The sequence below is a fragment of the Hylaeus volcanicus genome, chromosome 7, assembly GCF_026283585.1.
Source record: "Hylaeus volcanicus isolate JK05 chromosome 7, UHH_iyHylVolc1.0_haploid, whole genome shotgun sequence".
Lineage (NCBI taxonomy): Eukaryota > Metazoa > Arthropoda > Insecta > Hymenoptera > Colletidae > Hylaeus > Hylaeus volcanicus.
The window spans coordinates 8,056,826-8,075,154 of NC_071982.1; the positions used below are offsets into that span (position 1 = coordinate 8,056,826).

Genomic DNA, 18,329 nt, shown 5'->3' on the forward strand with positions numbered 1-18,329 from the left:
ACAGTAAGATCGATCGAAGCACGTATGCACTATTCACGTGCAACCGAGTCTAGACAGTTGACTGCGCCGTTTTATGGTCGCCTTACTCCAAAATCGTATTCCGAGAATATAACTGCACGGACACGGACCCTTTACGACTCCCGTTGAATTTATTTTCCTGCCCTTTGGCCGGACGCGACGCCGTTTCGTCATTTAGAACGTTATGTCTCTGTTAACGTTACGTCACTGTTATTTTTACGTCGATTCAACTAAATACATACAGTGTGTGTAGAATGCATTCGTACACCGATCAATTTCCCATAAAACTTTCGTGTGAAATTGTAGTTTCTCAACTTCCTTTTTTATAATCAATGATATTTTACATTTTCTCGGAAGTCTCTAAGATAGATATAGTGTAGTATAATATGTAGTATAGTATATATAATAGAATTTCCCATAAAACTTTCGTGTGAAATTGTAGCTTCTCAACTTCCTTTTTTATAATCAATGATATCTTACATTTTCTCGGAAGTCTCTAAGATAGATATAGTAGGTATAATATGTAGTATAGTATATATAATAGAATTTTGAAGTTGTAATAAAGGTTCTAATAGAGGATTGGAAAAAGATCCCACTTCGAATAACTAATAATTTACTTAATTTAATGCTTAGAAAAGTTACAATAATTATAAAATCAAAAGGAAATCCCACGAAGGAAGTACTATATGTTAGGTTGTCCCAAAAGTTTCTTTTGTTTTATTAATAATTAATATATACACGATATTGTATGTTTTATGTTACATTACTGAATCGTGTACGATTCATTTCGCTTCATTACTGTTACAGCATCAATGTCTAAGAAATTAGATTGTCTATTTATATAAACACTGCCACAGAAAATAACTGAATGCAACTCACGAAAGAAACTTTTGGGACAACCTAATACTTGTAAATTAAAGTAAATTTCTTTTTTTTTTTTATGAAGTTTATAACTTAAACAGTTGTACGAATACTTGTTGCTTCGACATTTCTATTGATTAATTGTTTCTTTCTTGTTAATTTCGCAACTTATATAAACAGCTATTTTTTTTTTTAACCTATCTATTCTAGAGATTTTCGAGAATATGTAAAATGTCACTGTTTATAAAAAATAAGTTAACAAATCACAATTTTACACAGTTTTTTTTTTTTGGAAATTGATCGGTGTACGAATAGTTTCTGCACCCACTGTATATCGGGAGCGGGAAAATTAATACAGCAGAGTATTTCAGCAACGCGTCCGTCAACCTTGTTTCGTTTAGTTGCTGTATTCGGCTATTTTTAACTTTCGTTACGGCACCCTGGTATACATAGGTGTATAACCCGTCCCTGGTATCGTTCGTTAATTGTGGACATAAGTAAAACATAATCAAGTCAATGGTATCGGAACGTAAGTCTTAATCAACGAAATAATCGATCGATTTGAATTAAAATTACGTACAATTCATTCACATTCACATTCATTACGTACAAGAAGGAACTCTGGAAGTACGGATTGCAAAGATTTTACGAGTCGATGAAAAGTTTTCAAGTGCCATGAGTCGAGCGAGTAAAGAAGTCGGTTTCGCGAAAACTGTCCGTTAAAGTTCTAGGCTTGTTAATCTTCTTTTATTATTCTACGGACACACTTTCGAAGTAATTAATCGATAGCTACGAGCTCCGATTGCGGGTTGGCCGATGCATTTCGAACATTTCAAAGGTCAAAAGGTCGTTAACCAGACAAACTCCAACCTTTAGATAAAATTTAGATCGATGAAAATGTATAGAAATAAATCTGGTCGAATAAATAGTAATCGTTAATTGATGAGACCGAGTAAGAATAGAATTCTAGAACGATCATCTTGCTATCTAGCTATTGTTTTATTGCTTATCAATTTTTCCAAAATTAGTAAGGGTCATAATTTTTGGACGAAAGGTTTTTTTAAATAAAAGCTTCTATACAAAACTGCGGGTACCCGTTATTTGTTTTATTGCTTATCAATTTTTTCAAAATTAATAAGGATTGTTATTTTTGGACGGAAGCTTTTTCTTAAATAAAAGCTTCTATACAAAACTAATTGCGGGTACCCGTTATTTTTTTTATTGCTTATCGATTTTTCCAAAATTAGTAAGGGTCATAATTTTTGGACGGAAGCTTTTTTTTAAATAAAAGCTTCTATACAAAAATAAATGCGAGTTCCCGTTATTTGTTTTATTGCTTATCAATTTTTTCAAAATTAATTGGATACTGTGTACTCGTATAATTCGTATTGTATTTTATATGTATTGTTTATATGTACTGTTTATGTATTTTATATATTCAATACCGCGATCTGTACTGTCTAGTATGGTGGTTTCCGAGCTAATTTCATTTAACCATTTCCGAAGTGACACGCGCACCTTCGCCACGACACTAACGCAATCTATCAATTTTTCACGGAATATTTGAAATACTGACTCCCCGCGTTCTTTTCACCCTTCCGCGTCTTCGTCTTCCTATATTCTTTTTCCCTCTCGTTGCTGACCGATCAATTACATTCGAAATCTCGATTCTAACGTTCCACCTACACGGCAACTTCGTATCGATATTCGAAGAAAAAATATGGAGGGCCGGAAGTCGAACTCTTTTCGCATTCAAAAATTGTTCCTATCTAAACTAAATAGCTGCTTTACCCACTACTTCGAAAAAACTTTGAAAGTTTCACCCCTCGAACATGAATATATCAATCAATAAAACTGTTACGCATCAAACATTTCGAATTTTCTATCTATACTATACATATATCGAATTCCCAAAAATCGACGATTTTTTAAACACTTGGCGAAACGTACCACCGAAACCGTAACCGTTCTATCGAATAGACGTCGCAAATAAATATGACTATAGACTGGCTTCACTCGTTATCTATTATTCGATTAAAATGCGATCTCTGGATTGCTTGAACATAACATCAATTCTGTACTCACGTTACGGACATTCGCCACGAGGATCTTCCGAGTCACCGACCTACGTTACATCGGATCATCTTCGGTCTCGAACAGCGAGAAAGCATCTCTCCTTTAACACGCACTCGGGACTCACGGGGACACCGCACGCAGGAAAACACAACCGAACGCGTGAATTTGTTCGCTCGGTACGCGTAAGGGAAATTCGTGGGTAAAAATAACACCGAGCAACGGAACCGAGAGACGAACAGAAAGAGATCTGCCTCCTGCTGTTGTCGTTCGAAAACTCATGGTGCCCGGCTTGATGCGGTCGTGTGCTCTCCCCACCCCCTACTCTCCCGCCCCACTTCGATGAAGTTAATCGTGGTCGGAGAAACCCCTCTTGTTGTTCGTATTTCGAACCTGACTCGCCGTGGACACAATGATACACGTGTATACAATGATACACGTGTATACGTGCACTAACGCTGAAAAGTTCGGTGCACGCGTCGGTGGGAAAGATGTTCTTAAATTTCACGCTCGGAGGGTGGTGGGATCGATACCTTCTCTTCTGCGTACGTTTTTAAATTTACACATGCACCCAGACGCAATTGAAATATCGTTAACTCGTGCATTCCTCGAGTATACGAACGAAACAGATGGTAGATTTTTCCTTAGAGAATTTTTTCCTTGCGGCGAATGAACGGATGTTGCGTAAAAATGTATTAGTGCCATTAACGTGGCCAGCAAGCGTGAACCAATCGTAGCGAATGTAATCGATACCAAGGAAATATATCGATATACAGGGTGTCCCACAAATGTTGTAACACCTTGAAAGTGGTGGTTCGGGGGGTGATTTGAAACAACTTTTTCCTTGCGGAAATGTTGTCCGAGGCTTCGTTGAGGAGATATTAACGGAAAACACCGACCAATCAGAGCGCGCGTATACCGGTGGAGCGTAGGCTACGCGATAGGCGGCCGCGCTCATTCGCTACCGCGGCCGCTCCATCGGCATACTCGCGCTCTGATTGGTCAGTGTTTTCCGTTAATATCACTTCAACGAAGCCTCGGACAACATTTTCGCTAAGGAAAAAGTTGTTTCTAATCACCTTCCGAACTACCCCTTTCAAGGTGTTACAACATTTTTGGGACACCCTGTATATACAGGGTGGAGGTGATTTGAAACAACTTTTTCCTTAGCGAAAATGTTGTCCGAGGTTTCGTTAAGGAGATATTAAGCGTAAACCCCGACCAATCAGAGCGCGAGTATGCCGGTGGACCGCCCACGGTAGGCGTAGGCTACGCGATAAGCGGCCGCGCTCATTCGCTACCGCGGCCGCTGCAACGGTATCCGCGCGCTCTGATTGGTCAGTGTTTCCCGTTAATGTCTCCTCAACGAAGCCTCGTACAACATTTTCGCTAAAGAAAAAGTTGTTTCAAATCACCACCCGAACCACCTCTTTCAAGGTTTTACAACATTTTTGGAACACCCTGTACAATTACGCATTCCCACGTTTCATGTACGGACTTTTTTATCATTTAAATGTTGTCTTCTTCGTATTAAATTTATTCTATCTTGATCAACTGAAAACAAGCGTAATTGTCGCTAACGACACAACTCGAGATTCGTAACGCTAATTGGTAGTCGCTGGAATTTTGCGCGGGAAACAAAGATGTCGGTCGTTCTGTTCGATCGAGCCTTCCTAGATCGATATCGTTCCCGAAATGGTAGCACGTTAAATTCAAAGTGCTATGGAAATATAGTTAGAGATCGTTCGAGCACGCTATGCGGGGTTATCAAAAAATTCGCGGAGGTTATACGCTAGCAAGGGGTCACGATTATGCGATAAGACGTACATAGACTGTAAAGTATACGATTCTGCGTTACCTCGGTGTACATACGTCCACGATATTGCAACTGCGCCAGCTATCTATGTGGATAATTCGATCTACGTAATCGCGATTCCGTATCACGGAGCATATTTATTTACCAATAAAAGCACTTTGAAAAATTTGGGCTCTTACTCATCAAATGGCGTACTCGTCCGTAATGATTTTTGATGTGGCGTACGATTTTCCGTCATCCATCCCGCTCGGCTTTCTTCCTCGATGAAAAGGACCTTTATACTGCTTTTCCTCTCTTTTGGCCACCCTCTTTGCCCTTCGATACACGTGACTTGTTCTGCAACACACTTCCATGAATAAGTAACGTGACAGACGAGGAGACTATTAGAATAGTAGGCGGGACCTTAGGGCGCCTCACGCAAACACTTGTGCATATATACTAGCCTGCTTGCAGGATTAAAACCTTCTCGCAAGAAACATCAAAGAAACACATATACTTGAAAACTATGTATCGTTTACGAATAGATCGAAACTAATTAAATAAAAATAATTCTCTCGGCTGCTGCGTTCCAAGCACGCAGAAACGTATTCTATACGAAAGTACAAAAGGTAATTTAATGTACATGTTATCTTCGAGTACAATTTCGTCTGATGAAATTATATAAATCTTTTATTCTGGATTTATCGAAAGTCGATGAAGGTATAAAATCGACAACTTAGTTAACTATTTAACCGGTACTCGATAAAATACATTTCCGATTTCGTGGGTCATGCGGTACACGTAGAGGAAACTGCTTAACATTCGTCCAACTCGTAAGCACATGTACTTAATAATACGAAGTCAAAAACGTGATGAAACTTGTCGATTTATCAATCAGCTTCGATCGGTACTGGAATTGCATAAAATTTATCGATTTCTAGGACGTTAATACGCTACTGCATCATAAGCTAAGAGTATAAGATGCGAAGAACTATTCTCGTTGATAGTTATGAATAAATAAACAAATAAAATGCAAGAGCGACGCAAACGTTAATCAGTTTCCTACAGTTTCGTGTACACGGCCATAAACTAAAGCTCTTAATAGAAAGGAAACTTGCACGCTTTTCAGGTTTCTCTTTACACAAGAGTTTCTACTCTGTGATACGGCGCTTCAATCGTAATGACGCGAGTAATTTCCGGCCACGTTAAAATAGCTTGTTTGGGTGAAATTTTGGCCGGAGCTGATTAATGGAATATTGTTATTTATAAATTCATTCGAATTTAAATGTGCGTGGTATAGTGTATAGGCTGCAGTAGGCAAAGAACTGATAAAGAATGGACTACTGGTCGATCTGTTTGTTATTCGTTTCGTTGTTCGGTACGATATTACGAACTGGTGGCGTTGAGCTAACCTTCGAACTGCCTGACAATGCGAAACAATGTTTCTATCAGGAAATCGAAAAAAATGCAACAGCCATGCTCGAGTTTCAGGTATGCAAATCGTCCGTCTTTAAATGAAAGTAATTTCGCAATATTGTGCGGTCGGAAGACAATATTTGCCACGACGTAGTAGCATTAGCCACGTTCGCACTTTAGTAACCTGTTATACAGGATCGAATGAGCTAATTAATTTTGAGTCTTGCAGGTTGTCACGGGTGGACAATACGACGTAGATGTAACTTTAGAAGCTCCGAATAAAGAGGTCATTTATAGACAAATAAAAACGCAGTTCGATTCGCATCAATTTACAGCGTCGGTGACTGGAGCTTATAAAGCTTGTTTTAGTAACGAGTTTTCAACGTTTTCACACAAACTTGTCTACATGGATTTCCGAGTGGGCGATCAACTTCCACTCGCAGGTCTCGGTGACCATGTTACCGTCATGACTCAGGTAAAGTATCTTTTAATTGCATAGTCTTATTAACTGATATTCCCTACGAGCTATGAAAGTACGACATTTCTATATTTTATATTTGAATAGAGAGATATATATATTTCTTCCAGATGGAGTCTTCCGCGGAGAAAGTCCATAAGAATTTGAACAACATTCTAGATTATCAAACTCATCATAGATTAAGAGAAGCGCAAGGTCGTAAACGCGCGGAAGATTTGAACGGTCGTGTACTCGTATGGTCTGCCATAGAAACATTTACAATGTTACTTGTATCTGTGGGCCAAGTGATGGTTTTAAAGACTTTTTTCACGGATAGGAAGCCTTAATACATTCTGTGGTTTACCACCGAATAACGATGTTTTCTTGGTCCGCGATAGAATAAATTATCCATTTGGGTGGTGCAAAACAACATTGTACGTAATGTTCCAAAAGTTCTAGCAGTCACAGTGCCATGTTAACATTGGCCAGTTGTTTCTTACGCCCTTGTTTCGTTGCGGACATGGCGGTACAACTCTGTTAACAGATGGAATATTCTAATAAGAGAAACTTATGTGTATGAGGATGCTGTGTATGCCCGTTCATGTGTGTATTGTTTGAATATTAAGTTATATGAAAGATAGAAGGTTTTTATGGATATCTGCTCAGAGTTATAACAGAACATGAAAACAATCTGGCTGTTATATCTCTTCCAATGGTGAACTCTTAAGTTGTAATTATACTTCGGCACTGACAGTGTAACAGGCATTGTCATAGAAAACACATTTTTCTTACTCGTGCATATGTAACATAATAAATTAAAATAAATGCGCGTATTGCTCTTTGTAATTATTTCCAATTCCTGAATCCCACTTGTTATATTGTATATCGAATATAAACTTCAGCTCGGGTACCTCGGGATTGCTACACCCGTCTGTAACTACAATTAAATGTAGTTACAGACTCTGAGGGATTTCTTAAAAAAACGTACTATTGAAAGGTAGGAAATGATATACGTTCCCGTATTTTTAATAATATTTTGTAAAAAATTTTGTTGCGTATAGTACATATGAATTTAAAGTTGAAATGCATATCTATATACGTATTCATATTTTAATACGGTATTTCGTCATCAAAGTCGATGCCGTCTTTCCGGAAATACGTAAGACACGTGTGACTAAGACAGCCGGCATCGTATCCAAAACGTTATATCCACTTTAAAATGCTTAAACCTGCTCTAACCATACAAGCAAAAAATAACAGCTGTTCCCAGCTGTTATAACCTATTAGAAAACAGTTAGGAAAATTAGAACAAAACGTCACGAACGTTTAGTATCATGGAGGTAAATATTTCTTTACATTAAAAATAATAAACTATCAATTATTAACTTTTACTTTATTGTGTTTTAATTAGGAGCAAAATATTTCAATTGACATAAACACTGGGAAGTTATTGGAATGGCTAATCAGTAGACGACACTGTAACAAAGATTGGCATGCAAACATTTTAGTTATCAGAGAAAAAATTAACAATGCGATACAAGACATGCCTGCTCACAATGGGATAGCGAAACTATTATCCGGCGCTTGTAAGTTGGATTGTGTTTTGTATTTGTATCGTGTTTATTATTTGGCTTATATTTATTTTTACCCTTGTAGATATAAATTACTTTCATTGTTTGAAAATAATAGAAATTTTGAAAGAAACTGAAGCAGACACAAAAAATGTGTTCGGAAGATATGGATCGCAGAGAATGAAAGACTGGCAAGAAATAGTACGGGCATATGAGAAAGATAACGTGTACCTTGCAGAGATTGCACAAATATTTATAAGAAACGTTAATTACGAGGTTCCAAGTACCAAGAAACAGATTCAAAAATTGGAGCAATTGCAAACTGTACATCTTTACTTTAAATATTCATTGTCCATAATTGCTTCAGTTCATAGATGCTTCATAAACAATATAATATTATACATTTATAGGAATTAACGAAGAAAGAAGCAGAATATAAAAAATCAGAGAATACAGCCAGATCAGAGTTTAATTTGCTCTGCAAGCAATTAGGTATTCAGGGCCACCAAATTAAGCAAGAATTAGCAGAGAAGATAAAAGAACTTCCAGAGATTTATGAAAAAATTGGGAAAAAAGTAAAATTGATAGAAAAAGCTGTAGAGTTTTACTGCAGTTTTGTTAATTACACTTTGGGTAGACAACACGACGGCGGTTGTGTTCCCATGTTAAAACATGTAATTGGTATGTCGTAATCTAATTAAAATAGAGATGGGTGAATTTTTATCTAGAAACAATGATACACTTCTACTATGTATCCTAAATTTTTCAGACAAAGGAAACACTACCACGTACCAATGGATTTATGGGGAACCTCCATTATCGATTACCGAGCCATCTTTAAATATATGTTCCGAAAACGATGACTCGGAGAAGAAGAAAGACGAAGACATCGATAACGGCGTACGTACATACTTACAGATGATAAGTATTTCGACTAATTATGTTCGTTTAACAGGTTTTAAATTACAGGGAATTGATTTTGGTGAAATCAGTTTAAACGAAGGTGACGCGAATTTGGGCGACGATGTTAATTTAGACGCCGGAGAAGAAATCGATTGGGGTGATGGAAACGTGGAAGTCCCAGCTGAAAATATAGATTACAATATTTCTTTGGAGGAATCTGGTATAGTTGTGGAAGCAGCTGGTCACGAAGGTGGAACTGCGACTGGTACCGAAGCGTACACGGTCCTCGATAATCCATCTACCAGAAACGATTTTATCAACCAATTATTCGAAGTCTGTATATTTCTAATCGTATTCTTAAAATTTATTTGTAAGATTCTTTTGTAGATTGTACTATTTTGTTTACAGCTGGAAGCATTCTTTAAATTACGTTTGTTCGAACTGAAAGGTAACGATAGCGTGAATTTCCTAAGCTTCAGTCAGCTGTCGGATTCATCCTCTATTTTGCAACATTCCACGTTAGAGAGCACACAGACTATGTTAGACAACGTTCAACTTGTATTGTCCGAGATTTTGGATACTAAAGTTCAATACCTGCACAACATTAAACATTCTACAAGATACGTGGATGTTTTAGTAGCGTCGTTGAAACAAAAATTAAGCTTAATCGATAAAATGATAGCTTCGCAAAAGATCGTGAGACAGAAAAGAGACGATGCGGAAGAACAAGCCAATGCTCTTCGACCTCTCCTACAACTTGTTATCCAAAGGACGAAGGAATTGCAAACACAGGTATTTTCGATGATCTTTCAAATATGTTCCGCCATGTAAACACTTCTGCAATATTTCCTTTTTCTTATACTTGCAGATAGAACAAGATATTTCGAAGAGATATAAAAACAGAGCTGTACACTTAACAGGAGGCATAAGTAATTTGTAAATAATCGAAAGGAAAACGTGGAACGCGATTAATGTAAATATGATTCTATCGCGAGGGAAACGGTGTGAATGGTATTATATGCTGTGTAAAGAATTTATTACATACATAATTTATACCTCGATAGGTGGCTAATCTTCTAGTGATATATTAGAGATAAAATAAAATGAAATATTATTTTCACATAGATATATAAATATATATATATATACATATCTTGCTGCTTTATAATGTTACAGGCGAACTTTGTACCTTCGATTATACGATACTTATCGAAGTACGTACTCTCGTTATCTTTGGCATATTTACAAAACTCTATTCATTTGTTAATCAATCCTCAATTCCACTGTTCCGTGATTCCGTCATGCCAGTAATTACATGACCATAAAAAGATTTTGTACCAGTCTCCAAGGCGACGAGGTGCACACAGCTTTGGTCGTCGGGCAAGGGTAGCGTTTTAAACATTCGGCGAACGTTCGATCGCATTCGCATAATCGTTGAGCGCACGATCCAGATCCCCCCCAATTCCCGTGTTCAACGGCTACAATGCGAACGGAGATAAATAATTATGGTATCGATCGAATAACGAAGAAAAGTAAATTCAATTTAAAACGAACCGCATACGGGCTTATAACCGTGGTAACATCTCCAATAATACGGTACAAAGTACTCTGAAAACATTGGGCAATCAGTAGCATCGTAGCACCAGTCGTGCATTTTGCAACACCTACAACAAGGTATTAAGTTGCAGTTGAAATTAATTAATTTACGTTTCTAAAGCCAGCCGATCTGAAATATATTTATCACCTACATTTTTGCTCTGGAACTTGATGAATACCTACCTATCTATCCCATCTATGACGTATCCAGAGCCCAGAAAACCACAGTAACACCCGTATCCTTTATAAGCTAAAGGATTGCATCCGGTAGCACAAACTACCATGTTGTAGAGATGTATCACACCCCTTTTAAACCTTTTATGAGATAAAGTCGCTTCGTTGTGCGTTCTAAAATAAAGTAGATCTCTGTACCCAATTTCGAAACGTCGACTTCGTTCCAATTTTACGACGAATACCGAACTTACAATAACTGATTACCCTTCGTTTCGTTGTACGTAAAATTAACAGATGGGAGCTCGCGTATGTATACATTTTCCTTCTGTTCTTCCATAGACACGGAATCCCATGGTTCTCTACTTCGCCCTACGCGAAGATTTCCTTCCTGCCATTCATTGGATGTCTCGTCATTGTTTAATTCATACACTCTGCTACTTTTAATCAACCTCGGGACACTTACTGTATTCCTAGCTGTAAACATGTTCGTATAATTTTCTTGAACAGAAATAAAAAAACAAATATACACATAGAATCGGGTAATCTCCTTTTTCGAAGTCGGTTAAAAATCGTAATGGATCTTTTCGAAGTAAAATATTTAATTCCGTAAAAATTTAGTTTCCGTAAAAAATTCTCATCTTTTTCTACAATCGATCTTGACGATCTCATTTAAAAACGAGATTCTCTTCCAGTTTTTTCGACCGTACATTTCTCCGTTTCACGCTGGTTGCGCCGTGATCTGCAAAAGTGAGGCACACTTCCGTTCGCAGTGTGCTACGCGGTACACTTCTACCGAAGAATTGCTCATCTGTTACCGAAACCATTTCTACATTCTCCGAGGATATTTTCAAAGTATTCGTTATCCTTTTATTGACAAGGGGAAGCTCGGCTGACTCACCCTGGGATTTGGCAATTTTTTTGCCTTAGTTTCGGAGTAATGAATTTGTGTCAAATTGAAATTTTGTTTCTAAGTAAAACATGCACATTTACCATGTTTGTTTATTCTCCTTTCTCTATTATTTCAAATGTAACTACTTGAACTAAAAGTCCCTTGAAATTAAATTTATATTAATGTTTATAATTATTTTAAATTGTTTAATTATTTTAAAAAGTAGAAATTTGAAATACCGTTAATATTATTTCCGAAGAAATTTTAATTTTTAACAATTGACGATTCGAATAGGTTTTTATGTTGCCCATTACAAATAACTTGTATTATTATTTCAAATGTAACTACTTGAATCAAAAGTCCCTTAAAATGAAATTTACATTAATGTTTCTAACGTGATAATATAATTTCTACTTCTAAAATTTGCATACTGTATCGATATCATAAAAAAAAAAAAAAATAAATAAATAAATTTCAATTTTCACGAAGTCATTACTCCAGAATAACCATAAAAATTGGCATCGAAATTCCAGGGTCCAGATCCCAGTCACCTGAGCTTCCCCTTGGAAGTATTAAATCGATTCTACATTTTCAAAGTATTCGTTTATAAATCTATGTAATTATAATCTTTTCCTAACGAAATTTATTGCTAGCGATCGATACTGTTACATACCACGAGAATTGCAACAAGACAATGTCAAGAGTATCACATGCGACAAGACGAAGAATCTCCATCGATGTTTCGCACGAGGCATCCTAGACCAATGATATATCCTTTCGAGATTCATCGAATAAGTTCTAATGTCATGTCAGCTACGAATGGTTCCGAACTGCGTTCGAAATGGTACGAGTTGAGAGTTCTCGTACAGAATGATCGACGGAAGGATCCATCGAGGCTCGTCGATCGTGGATCACGGACAATCGGTTCATCGAATTAGCTTTGAAGTCTCACATGTCGTAACGATGTTCTGGCGCGTTTAAATTAAAATTTTTCCGTTCAGATTCTTACAGATCGCGACTAAAAAAGATCACGATTCAATTAAACAATCGATTCCTCGGATTCAGTTGATTTGTTGTATATCAATTTGCGTAGATCGTGTAATCGTACGTAGTTTTAGTTATTTCGAATATATGTCGCATTTTTCTTCGTTGGTCGCAGTAGCACTTGTCACTGTAGAAGAATCTCTGTCTTTCGGAGTCCTGTTTCCACAGGATAGCTCCGGTGTGCAGCAGGCGAGCGAAACGAGCACTGACCCGACTAATCAAATGTACCTGGTCCAATGGTTCCCTCTAGTATTTCTCCTTCCACCATGAACACGCTCGACCCCCGATTCACTGTTCCGTTGAACTTGTATGACCCCCGGTGTCTCTCGCGACCGATCCTCCTCATCTGAGCTGCCACAGGGCGCTCCGGCGCTCTCTGAGAAACCTACTGTTACACTTTCGACGATTTCCGTGAAGAAAAGGGGATTAGAGACGCGTTCACCTATTATACCACCTCTTCGGCTCGTTGCCGCGACTTCCTATCGTTGTGCGCCTTATCAACGCGCTTCGGACTCCCAGGCCTCCTCTTCGTTCTCTTTTCGGCCACGAGAACGGTTGCATACACGAAGGGAACTCTCGATTCCGTTGCACGTAGGTTTCTATCGTTACCATCAGATGAGATCTAACTGCAGATATGACCACGGTTTTAAGTAGATCGTGTTTTTCTCGAAGAGCACAGGGCAGACCTTTATGACCGTGTTACAAATTTCTCTTAAACATGGTAATCTCTCTGGTAATCCCAGTACTCGCGTCTTTTATTTATTTAGTTTGCTCTCTCTATTTAATTCTTTATTTACTGGTAGGAAGGAGTCCCGGACAATTTTCCCATGGTACCGCATTAATTTAAACGCTTTGAAAGCTATCGAGTTCGAGTTTTTAATTATTGTATCACAAGCGAATGTTGAGAGCTACTTGACTTCGGCTTTGTGTTTTAGCACTTTTCTCGTACTTATCTTACACCAAGTTCTTTCTTTTTTCTTTTTTCTTTTGATGTCCTTTTATTTTTTTCCATTGCTTATCCTTATATATGCCATATATAGACTTTTCGATACTTTGTTAACCGGGTTTAACCCAACCATGAAGAAAAACCGGAGTGAAACAGCCGGGATTCGAACCTGAGCTCTCAGCGTGGTAATCGGCTACGCTACTCACTGCTCCACTGTCCGTCTCAATAAAGCGCAAGCTTTTTTTTCTTTCGGAAGCTTGTTAGAGACAACAAATAAGACCTATCTGATCTATAATATAAGATCAAGATGGACGCCCAGATTTTAAACACTCTTGAGAAATGAAGTAAAGGTTAACAGTATCGTACAATGTTTGCAGGACTCTATGGAATTGAATCGTTGTTTGACATTTACAGTGAGAGGATCTGATGACTTGCTGCATCTGGCGGTAGTTGAATGCTTGTGTAACGCATGCTTGATACAGAGTTGCCGATTTTTATCAGATGAAATTTCATATCGTGGGAGTATCGTAATCTCGCGATTAGAAAGTTCCGCGTGTATATTACAGATTGAAAATCTGGAAAAGTTGAATCAATCGAGACCAGAGTAACCGAGCAGAATTGATCACCGAGGATTAATTTCTTCGATTTTTCTTTCTTTCTACACGCTTCTTACCGCCTTTTTCCTTAATTTATACACGCTCGATGGTCCGCGACGATTGCGAGCGATTAGGTGGAATAATTACCCGTATGAAATCCCCGCTCCCGTCTAATAAATACCGCAAGGAAAACGATCGTCAGAAATTTCGAGCTTCGCGCGATCGATACGCAACCAAATAGAACAATGGCCCACCGCGAAATGAACGTTGCAAATAGTTTCACCCGCGTTAAATATCGTTCGGGCCTGGTGCGAGCGTCGTTTCCTGAATTGCGACAGTTCTCTCGGAATCGATGGACCCCGCGATCTACAATTATTTGCCCGACCGTGACGTTTCATTCCAACGTAATCGTTCGCTACTTCTCGGAATCGTATTACCAATCAATTCTAAGGAAATTAACGCGTTCACGTCCGAGGCGCTGCTATTTGTGGGGCGGCGCGATGGTACACGCCATTTGATAGGCACGCGAGCGTGAGCCGCCGGTGGTACACGCCGCCCGATGGGACATATATGGATTTCCTTCCATTCAGGGCAGAAAGATACAATTACATTACTGAATAGTAGTATCGAATAGTAAAAGAGTCTACTTTAAAAGAGTGGACTTTAACACATTCAAGCCGGCGATGTTATTTGTGTTCTTCGCCATGGGGCGGCGCGACGGTACACGCCATTTGATAGGCACGCGAGCGTGAGCCACCGGTGGTACACGCCGGCGTGTTAAAGTATCTTACAAAGCACCCGAACGGTTCGACTCTCTCCCACTCTTTTCTTTTGTTGATGAATTACGAAATTTTCATTAAAAAATACCTCCACGGTGTTGAGAACGAGAACGTAGGAGGAAAAAAAATTGTTGCGACTTCTAATTGTACTATTCTGTCCGTCATTAGGCCCGCAATCAGTGCCGGATTTACCGTAAGGCTAAGGGGGCTTGGCATCATATTTTTCTCGGTAAAATTGTACGAAAACTTCTCAGTGAAAACATTCTGTGGTCATGTAAAATAATTTGGCAATTCGTAACGTGGCAATTAATAATAAATCGATTCTCGAAGAATTTGAATATGTTGATACAGATTTTCATCGGTCTACGATATTAAATGAAGGATTATTCTCTCTGGCCTCTTTATTTATAGAAAATGGTTTGTTAAGATCTTTAGAGTTTAACGATTTAATAATGGATTTTGCAGACATAAAATGTAAAAAGGAAACTATTTTATTAACTATAAATAAATAATTTGAATAGTAAATTTAATGTTTTCACTGTATAAATAGTGTGTATTTATATTTCATGTAGGTATATATGTGTATGTATATATGTATACATATATCCAATCACTGACTTAAAGGGTCCTCTACTTCATTATTCCCAGGCCCCTTAAAACGTAAATCCGGCACTGGCCGCAATATCCCGTCCGCGACGGATCTCGCAATTTTCAATGTAAAAATGCATTCGCAATTTCGACGGTGCCCAAGTAAATACACGCTTATCGTGACGGTTAAGTGCCGGCTTTGTTCCCTGACAAATTACCAGCCTTTTTAAGTTGTGCAACCTTAAATGGATAGATTGCGTGCAAACTAATCGTCCCCTGTTTTCTTGTGATTCGCATTCTTCGGAGAGCACTTTCTCACGATGCACGACCGTGGCTACGGATCTCGAAAATTCCCGTACCGCGTGGAAATGGAAAATTTCAAATAAAGGATGCCACTTCGAGAGACGAACTATTCGAACTTAATCTTTAAACGAAAAAAAAAAGGGTTACAAGAGTTTCTAAATTTCACCGAATTTTTTCACGGTAAACGTACACTTTCTTGAGATTTTAGTTCGTTTTATGTATGTAAACTATGGTTTAGCGGCCGCTAACAAAAGTAGAGCGTCTGTGAAACCGAGTGAATCGTAGCGTAATTTTTCAAGGCGTATCAAGGCTGCACTCTTCTTACCCTGAATTCAAGGCGAGCGTAATATGAAGGATTTTAACGCCACATTATCATGCCATCGATTGCATACTTTCGGACTTTCACCGGTGTTGTTATCAACCGAGAACAGGGAAATAATGATAAACAGGGAAATTTCGCACGAGTTCAGGAAGAGCAATTATTGCTGTATTTGTTTCAGAGAAACTTCAAAAAACTTTCGACTTCGTCAAAAAATAATTGCGGTTTGAACTTATAGACCGAAAAACGTAAATACGTTGAACCATAATTTTACCATACCGACCCGAATAACGTTTCATTCGCGGATTCGAAACGCAATTGAATCCGATTGATCGTCCACCCCCCCCCCCCCTACCCCACCCTCCCCCGTCCCCGCATAGTATTACGCAATTTTCGTGGCTTTACTTTCAATGTCGAGCAGCCGTAATGATTAGCTGGCTTAACTTTCGTTCTTTTTCAACGCTTTCTCGTTCCTCGATCTGGCAAGTGAGAGGTTAGGTTCTTTTCACTCCGCTATTATGTACGTTCTTAGAAAATGTTTCGGTCAGGCGAAGCGGCGATTGCCTAGATATTTAAACGTGGCTCAAAGAAAAAAGGGTTTGACCAGCACGAACTCGAGAACGCGAGATGGACAGTAATTTCGTGGGAAAGTGATCCGAGAAAATGCCGGATTTACGAACTGTTTGCGGTCACGAAAGTGCATTGGACAGAAACTACTGCCCTGTGTCTATCGTAGACTAATTTATTGCCATTGCCTTTCTTTTATTTTTATTTTAGACGCGCAAAGCATACTTATGCATTGAAATTATGAGGTGATAATCCTGTAATCTGTAAGAAACTATTTTTTCGTTATTAGCCTATCATTAACCTTACATTAACTAGCGTTTACGAATTATTAAGTAACGTTCGAATTCTATCGATTAATGATCGAAACACGAAAAATGTATTAATTCTGTGTCTTACTGTGTCGTACTATTCTCGTCACGCTGAGTTAGACATTTTAATGAACGTGCACGACGTTGCACGTCCACTATTTACATTTATTAAACTCTATTCAAGAATATAGAAACTAAATAACGTTGAATAACCCTTCAAATTATCGATAAATTTCTATTTCAAGTTACGTGAAAATGCTTACCCCTCGGCCATGGATGCTTTCGTTTCGACGTGATTGGATAGCGATTTGGCGGGAAGGATGCTGATTGGCTGACGAACCGGCTGAGCAGTTTTCTTCGCCGATTGAATTGTTCCTTCGATCTTGTTACGACGCACATAACATTTATCTGCATTTATCGATCTACACACTGAACAGATGTCTTGGACTTTACTAAAAACAGAGGCTGTAACTTATTATTGCACTGTATCGTTGAGAATTGATCTAACAAACAGTAAAACTAACAGAATTGATCTTTTATAGCAGATCGTTTTACGCAAGTTCGTAACACAGCTCCTAGTTCGCGACTATCGCAGCGCACTCTGTAGTTAACAAATTAAACAATGGCCTCTGGAAGTTGGCCCTTCAATTTTTTTAAATAGTTTTACGACGAACGATAAACACTATACATAAGACGATATATATACAGGGTGTCCCAAAAATGTTGTAACACCTTGAAAGAGGTGGTTCAGGAGGTGATATCAAATAACTTTTTCTTTAGCGAAAATGTTGTCCGAGGCTTCGTTGAGGAGATATTAACGGAAAACACTGACCAATCAGAGCGCGAGTATGCCGGTGGAGCGTAGGCTACGCGCTAGGCGGCTGCGCTCATACGCTACCGCGGCTGCTCCAACGGTATACGCGCGCTCTGATTGGTCCACGTTTTCTGTTAATATCTCCTTAACGAAGCCCGGACAACATTTTCGCTAAGGAAAAAGTTATTTGAAATCACCTCCTGAACCACCTCTTTCAAGGTGTTACAACATTTTTGGGACACCCTGTATATATATATATTTTAAGTATATTACACATATACATATATTACGTATATGTATATATTAATTATA

General features: G+C 38.3%; 3 protein-coding genes across 5 annotated transcripts; 2 read left to right on the forward strand and 1 right to left on the reverse strand.

Moving 5' to 3' along the window:
• The first annotated feature begins 5,925 nt into the window (after positions 1-5,925).
• LOC128880320 (transmembrane emp24 domain-containing protein 7-like) lies at positions 5,926-7,453 on the forward strand. The gene is made up of 3 exons (XM_054130274.1): positions 5,926-6,238; positions 6,393-6,638; positions 6,752-7,453. The coding sequence occupies exons 1-3, from the start codon at positions 6,083-6,085 to the stop codon at positions 6,965-6,967; spliced, it is 618 nt and encodes a 205-aa protein (XP_053986249.1). The 5' UTR covers positions 5,926-6,082; the 3' UTR covers positions 6,968-7,453.
• Positions 7,454-7,804: 351 nt separating this feature from the next.
• On the forward strand, positions 7,805-10,247 carry LOC128880315 (CDK5RAP3-like protein). Its single transcript, XM_054130267.1, has 8 exons — positions 7,805-7,960; positions 8,032-8,206; positions 8,277-8,515; positions 8,602-8,872; positions 8,961-9,091; positions 9,161-9,427; positions 9,503-9,886; positions 9,963-10,247. Exons 1-8 carry the CDS (start codon positions 7,955-7,957, stop codon positions 10,032-10,034), a joined length of 1,545 nt encoding a protein of 514 aa, XP_053986242.1. The 5' UTR covers positions 7,805-7,954; the 3' UTR covers positions 10,035-10,247.
• Positions 10,248-10,386: 139 nt separating this feature from the next.
• Positions 10,387-17,825, reverse strand: LOC128880319 (uncharacterized). 3 transcript variants are annotated; one of them, XM_054130271.1, is made up of 6 exons: positions 17,728-17,797; positions 17,467-17,655; positions 11,116-11,338; positions 10,874-11,038; positions 10,649-10,758; positions 10,387-10,572 (listed from the first exon to the last, which is right to left on the reverse strand). In XM_054130271.1, exons 2-6 carry the CDS (start codon positions 17,615-17,617, stop codon positions 10,406-10,408), a joined length of 816 nt encoding a protein of 271 aa, XP_053986246.1. In that variant the 5' UTR covers positions 17,618-17,655; positions 17,728-17,797; the 3' UTR covers positions 10,387-10,405. The 3 variants fall into 3 exon arrangements, with proteins under 3 accessions (XP_053986246.1, XP_053986245.1, XP_053986247.1); XM_054130270.1 differs by having other exon boundaries at positions 17,467-17,825; XM_054130272.1 differs by lacking the exons at positions 17,467-17,655; positions 17,728-17,797 and adding an exon at positions 12,427-14,911.
• Positions 17,826-18,329: the final 504 nt, after the last annotated feature.

Excerpts from the sequence above, each read along its gene's own strand:
- LOC128880320 (XM_054130274.1), top strand. The coding sequence starts at position 6,083 with ATGGACTACTGGTCGATCTGTTTGTTATTCGTTTCGTTGTTCGGTACG. Across the intron at positions 6,239-6,392 it reads CAGCCATGCTCGAGTTTCAG|GTTGTCACGGGTGGACAATA; the intron begins GTATGCAAATCG and ends TGAGTCTTGCAG. Across the intron at positions 6,639-6,751 it reads ATGTTACCGTCATGACTCAG|ATGGAGTCTTCCGCGGAGAA; the intron begins GTAAAGTATCTT and ends TATTTCTTCCAG.
- LOC128880315 (XM_054130267.1), top strand. Across the intron at positions 9,092-9,160 it reads ACGAAGACATCGATAACGGC|GGAATTGATTTTGGTGAAAT; the intron begins GTACGTACATAC and ends TTTAAATTACAG. Across the intron at positions 9,428-9,502 it reads TTATCAACCAATTATTCGAA|CTGGAAGCATTCTTTAAATT; the intron begins GTCTGTATATTT and ends TTTTGTTTACAG.
- LOC128880319 (XM_054130270.1), bottom strand. The coding sequence starts at position 17,617 with ATGCAGATAAATGTTATGTGCGTCGTAACAAGATCGAAGGAACAATTC. Across the intron at positions 11,339-17,466 it reads AAAGCATCCATGGCCGAGGG|CTAGGAATACAGTAAGTGTC; the intron begins GTAAGCATTTTC and ends ACATGTTTACAG. Across the intron at positions 10,759-10,873 it reads GTCATAGATGGGATAGATAG|GTGTTGCAAAATGCACGACT; the intron begins GTAGGTATTCAT and ends ACCTTGTTGTAG.